This window comes from Salvia splendens, chromosome 6 (genome assembly GCF_004379255.2).
Source record: "Salvia splendens isolate huo1 chromosome 6, SspV2, whole genome shotgun sequence".
NCBI classification, from domain to species: domain Eukaryota; kingdom Viridiplantae; phylum Streptophyta; class Magnoliopsida; order Lamiales; family Lamiaceae; genus Salvia; species Salvia splendens.
The window spans coordinates 1,827,040-1,833,011 of record NC_056037.1 but is presented as its reverse complement, the minus strand read 5'-3'; the positions used below and the strand labels follow the sequence as shown (position 1 = coordinate 1,833,011).

The following is a 5,972-nucleotide window of genomic DNA, read 5'->3' as shown; positions in this document are numbered from 1 at the left end:
GAACCGGCGTCAGCGCGGGAATCGGCATGGTGACGCCGATTTTGACGCCGATTTCACCCACGCCGGTTCCAATGGTTCGGCGTCAAACCGGCGAGGGCGAAAAATCGGCGTCGCGGTGGTGACGCCGGTTATTGGAGATGCTCTTAAAACTTTAAATTAAAGCAGCTAATCAATTGTGTGTCATAGAGCACACAACTTGTCACTTTTTCCATGTGAAAACAATTTATTTAAGGAAACTATAATAATTATCAAGTAACACCAAATGCTAATGAAAAATAGACCATGATCAAATATGTACGCCAACATTATTGTGGACCATTTCGACAAATCCAACAAGATAGAAAGACATACAAAATAGTAAAATATTTCCGAACAAAATATCCTTCTCCTTTTCTTATTTTTCCAATGTTCCTTCTTAATTTAGAGATATAGAAATGGAGAATATGAACTTCATATTCTATTTTTTGACAAAAGATATAATTGTCTAAATTTAATTAATTAATTTTCACTATGCTTTAAACCTTCCTTGGTATTATTAACTCAATATATGGCATATAAGTGATCTCACATCTTTGTGAAATTGCTAATTCAACCGTCGATGTAACACATTTTTCTTAAGATGTTTCGGCTCCATCCAATATGCAAAATTACTATCAAGAAATTTCAAATTTGAAATTTAGAATATATAGCTCCTATCAAAACAACTTTTTGCATCAACTTTTTGGAATTAAGAGCTTGTTGAGATTGTTTCTTCAAATTCCAGACAATACATCTGATTCTTTTAGCTTTAGAAAAAGTAATCAATAAAAGAGTGCTACCAACTTAAATGAAGTCTACATATATTTCCTAAAATATATAAAAACACTACCTTTTCTATTCGGAGTAGTGAGAATAGAGGTAAAAAAACACCATTGAATAAGTAAACAAGGTAAGATACAGCACACATTTAATTCCCTCTCTCAAAATAGAGCAATGCGTTGATTTTAAGAATATTAAAGTGAAATCTTACTTTTACCATATAACAGAAATGAAGAACTTTCTTTATAAGAATTAATTAAAATTAGTAATATAGCATATTTTTTGCATTTTTACTACATAATGCATGAACAAATGCTCTTAAAAACAATTACTACTACTAAAGGATGGTGATATTTTTGCAAATTGGGCATTTTCTAGTTTCTACCACTTAAATTGGTTAAGTAACAAAAGTACTATTCCTATATATGAAGGCTGTGTCCCAAATAGAAAAAAATACACATACATAATAAGAAATGATTAAACCAAGAACTATTCAAAGTTTACTCACGTCGTTTTATAACAAAAATAGAGAAAAAAAATTAGATTTTAATTTTTAAATAGAGTTGACTGTCTGCGTTCCTTCCGAGTTACAGCCTGTTACCACAGAGATATTTGAAAATCCATATAGTATTAAAATACACAAAAATATAATGTCATTTAAGAGCATAAATAGATTTATTCATAAATAATGTATAAATTAATGTGAACGAATCTTATAGAGACAGAGATGAATGCTCTTAATTATATATCAAATTTAATACTACTCCACATTTCTATAGCAGCTAATGAATTAGTCCAATTTTAGAAATAGGTAGAGAGAAATTTCAAAATGGTCTCATCGTGGGTATAAAAAATGCTATATGATAATAAAACAGCTGTTAATTATAATGTCATGCATCAATCCAACTTACATCTAAGAAAATAAAATAATTGAATCTTGATTCATTCAAACAATCCTTCGCTATATATACTTACCTCATTCAACCCATTTCAATCATCTCTCCTCCCAATCTTCACTCCAATCCCCTTCCGATCTGGTGGGGTTTTCCGGCCACAGAATGACTACTCGCCGCCGCGGCTCAGCCGCCAAGGGTGGGCTTCTGCCACAGCTCCTGCTGGTGGCATTGGCCACCTTGGCAACTTCTAGTTTGGTCTCCGCTGATCCTTATGTGTACTCGTCTCCACCTCCGCCTTATGTTTACAAATCTCCTCCACCACCGTCTCCGTCTCCACCACCTCCCTATGTGTATAAATCTCCACCACCACCGTCACCATCTCCACCTCCTCCTTATGTTTACACATCCCCACCACCACCATCACCATCTCCGCCACCACCATATGTATACAAGTCTCCGCCACCACCATCGCCATCTCCACCACCACCTTACGTGTACAAATCACCCCCACCACCTTCTCCTTCCCCGCCACCACCTTACGTTTACAAATCACCCCCACCACCTTCCCCTTCCCCGCCACCGCCATATGTCTATAAGTCTCCACCACCACCATCTCCATCCCCACCACCACCATACGTCTACAAGTCACCACCACCACCTTCCCCATCTCCACCACCTCCATATGTCTACAAGTCGCCACCTCCACCATCCCCATCCCCACCACCTCCATACATCTACAAATCACCTCCACCACCCCCATACGTCTACAAATCTCCTCCACCACCATCTCCGTCTCCACCACCTCCATACGTCTATAAGTCTCCCCCACCACCATCCCCATCTCCACCACCTCCATACGTCTACAAGTCGCCGCCACCACCTTCTCCATCTCCTCCTCCACCATACTACTACAAGTCGCCACCACCTCCTTCCCCATCTCCACCACCACCATACTACTATAAATCGCCACCACCTCCTTCCCCATCCCCACCACCACCATACTACTACAAATCCCCACCACCTCCTTCCCCCTCACCACCACCCCCCTACCATTACGTCTCGCCACCACCACCGGCAAAATCTCCTCCTCCACCGTACCACTACACCTCTCCCCCACCGCCGGCACCGGTTCCTCACTACCCACCGCACCACCACCACGAGTTGGTAGTTAAGGTGACCGGAAAAGTTTACTGCTACAAATGCTACGATTGGACTCACCCAGAAAAATCCCATAACAAGAAACATCTCCAAGGTATATACAAACCTACTACTTTCTCATAGTAATACTACTATTTTCTTATTTTTAGTTTTCATAAATATTTATCATGTGTGTCACTGTTAACAAGTAAAATTTTATTCTTTCATTTATATGCACATGTAACATAGCATTTTATTTGATATAGTGGATCTATTTAATTAAACACGCATCATTAAATACTAGGAGGTTGCAAAATAGGGAAACTATAGAATTAAATAAAAATATACTCCTATTTTGCAGTTGAAACAATTTCAAGAACTAATAATTTATATAAATATTTATCAGGTGCCGTGGTGAAAGTGACATGCAAAGCAGGAGATAAAGAAGTAGTTGCATATGGCAAAACAAAGAGAAATGGAAAATATAGTATTCCAGTTGTAGGATTTGAATATGCCAAATATGGAGCAAAGGCTTGCATAGCTAAGCTTCATGCAGCACCTAAGCATTCAAAGTGTAGCATTGCTACTAATACTCATTGGGGAGTAAAGGGTGCTGAGCTTCGAGTGAAGTCCAAGAATCACTATGAAGTTGTGTTGTATGTTGAGCCTTTTGCTTATGCATCCAAGACTCCTTATGGGGAATGTTCCAAGCCTAAGCCGACTCCGGCTCCGTACTATTACAAGTCCCCACCTCCTCCGACTCCCACTTATGTCTACAAATCCCCACCTCCACCTCCTTATGTATACAAGTCCCCACCTCCTCCGGCTCCGACTTATGTTTACAAGTCCCCTCCTCCACCACCGTATGTCTACAAATCACCACCACCACCATCGCCATCTCCTCCACCCCCATACGTCTACAAATCACCACCTCCTCCGTCCCCATCTCCTCCACCTCCCTACGTCTACACATCACCTCCTCCTCCATCACCATCTCCTCCACCTCCATACGTCTACAAATCACCACCACCACCATCGTCCCCATCTCCCCCACCTCCCTACATTTACAAATCACCACCACCACCTTCCCCGTCTCCCCCACCTCCATACATCTACAAATCACCACCCCCACCATCGCCGTCTCCTCCACCCCCATACATTTACAAATCACCACCACCACCGTCCCCATCTCCCCCACCTCCCTACGTCTACAAATCACCACCACCACCATCGCCATCTCCTCCACCTCCATACGTCTACAAGTCACCACCACCACCGTCCCCATCTCCTCCACCTCCATACGTATACAAATCACCACCACCACCCTCACCGTCTCCCCCACCTCCCTACGTCTACAAATCACCTCCACCACCATCCCCATCTCCCCCACCTCCATACGTCTACAAGTCACCTCCACCACCATCGCCGTCTCCTCCACCTCCATACGTCTACAAGTCACCACCTCCTCCTTCCCCATCACCCCCACCTCCATATGTCTACAATTCACCACCTCCTCCTTCCCCATCACCCCCACCTCCATATGTCTACAATTCACCACCTCCTCCTTCCCCATCACCCCCACCTCCATACGTCTACAATTCACCACCACCACCATCGCCATCTCCTCCACCTCCATACGTATACAAATCTCCACCACCACCATCGCCATCTCCCCCACCTCCATACATATACAAATCTCCCCCACCACCATCGCCATCTCCCCCACCCCCATACGTCTACAAATCACCACCTCCCCCATCCCCATCTCCCCCACCCCCATACGTCTACACGTCCCCACCACCACCTGTGAAGTCACCTCCACCACCGGCATACATTTACGCCTCACCGCCTCCACCAACACATTACTAAGCTCCACATCATCACTAACGCCCCTCGAGCACCCTTGTAAGTAACCATCTCAATAATAATTTTTTTCATCACTAACATATGTACTTATCCATTATTTCACACAATGTGTATCATTTTGCAGCATCGAATCCACAACACCAAATAAAAGAAGATATCTCGAGGAGTATGGTGATCTATGATTCATTTTTTTTCAATAAGGATCGACATGAAGTGGAAGGCTTCTCACTGTTCATGTTGAACCAATTTGCATCTTCTTATTTTCCTATTTTATTACACATGATTCTCATTATATCTCCAAGTCGAAGATGGGACAAGATTTACTTAGTGAAGTTGAAGATTCATTGACAGCTGCAATATCCATTTCTTCAGATTGTTCCTTCACATTTTTTTCTCTGTATTTAGTTGTTTTTAACCATCAATCAAATTCATATTTATTTCTTTGCTTATTTGTCTCATCTATCTGCTCCAATTCGTGATGTTGTCATGCTTGCTATTAATGACATAATAATATTCATGGATTGAATTCGACAAATTACTAATTAATGAACTAAATTATTAGTATAAATTAAGCCCACCACTAGTGCAAACAGTAGTCTTTGATAAATGAAGTAGTCCATGTAACTTATATAATGGTTCTAAGGTATCACTACTTTTTTTATTACTTATCAAAGTTGGACCAATCCTCTAAAATCTTTTAAGGTGAATGAATCAAATTCGAAGTTTCGAATATATTGTTGGATCAACTATTTTTTTCCCTCCTCCTCCGTTATATCAGTTATATTTGAATACTCTTATAGTTGCGATCCGCTCAGATACTGTATTAAATTCCATCTAATCATCTAGTGATAATAAATTAAATAGCTCATCGTTCTTATATAATAATTTCAGTTCTCTCTTTAGAAAGAAAGTAGTTGTTTTTGCTTGTTTCCCAACATCCTAGTCATAGATAATAGTTATGTTTAACGTTATATATCATTAATCTCGGATCATCCTTCCTTTTCCTTATGTTTTATTCAGTTTTTAAAAACTGAGATTAGGGATTCAATTCGATTGAGAAGGCACAATTTGATTACGAGGTAGTTTTTGTACTAATCTTGGTTGGATTTGTGAATACCAAATCTAAATCTCACCTGGTGTGGTGATGGAAGATGTCCAGGATATCTAAGAGCATCCACAACCGTGCTCTTGCCAGCGGCACGATTGTGGGCCCGACCCCACTTTTTCTGCCTGTTCTCTGGCAAGAGCACAACACCCACAGCTGTGCTCTTCCGC

At 41.1% G+C, this 5,972-nt stretch overlaps 1 protein-coding gene across 1 annotated transcript; it reads left to right on the top strand.

Moving 5' to 3' along the window:
- Positions 1 to 1,754: 1,754 nt before the first annotated feature.
- On the top strand, positions 1,755 to 5,146 carry LOC121808400 (extensin-2-like). Its single transcript, XM_042208872.1, has 3 exons — positions 1,755 to 2,946; positions 3,238 to 4,736; positions 4,822 to 5,146. Exons 1-2 carry the CDS (start codon positions 1,857 to 1,859, stop codon positions 4,698 to 4,700), a joined length of 2,553 nt encoding a protein of 850 aa, XP_042064806.1. The 5' UTR covers positions 1,755 to 1,856; the 3' UTR covers positions 4,701 to 4,736; positions 4,822 to 5,146.
- The last annotated feature ends 826 nt before the right edge of the window (positions 5,147 to 5,972 follow it).

Bases quoted from the DNA above. Each gene is read 5' to 3' on its own strand.
- LOC121808400 (XM_042208872.1), top strand. From the start codon at position 1,857: ATGACTACTCGCCGCCGCGGCTCAGCCGCCAAGGGTGGGCTTCTGCCA. The intron at 2,947-3,237 runs GTATATACAAAC...AATATTTATCAG, and splicing joins TAACAAGAAACATCTCCAAG to GTGCCGTGGTGAAAGTGACA.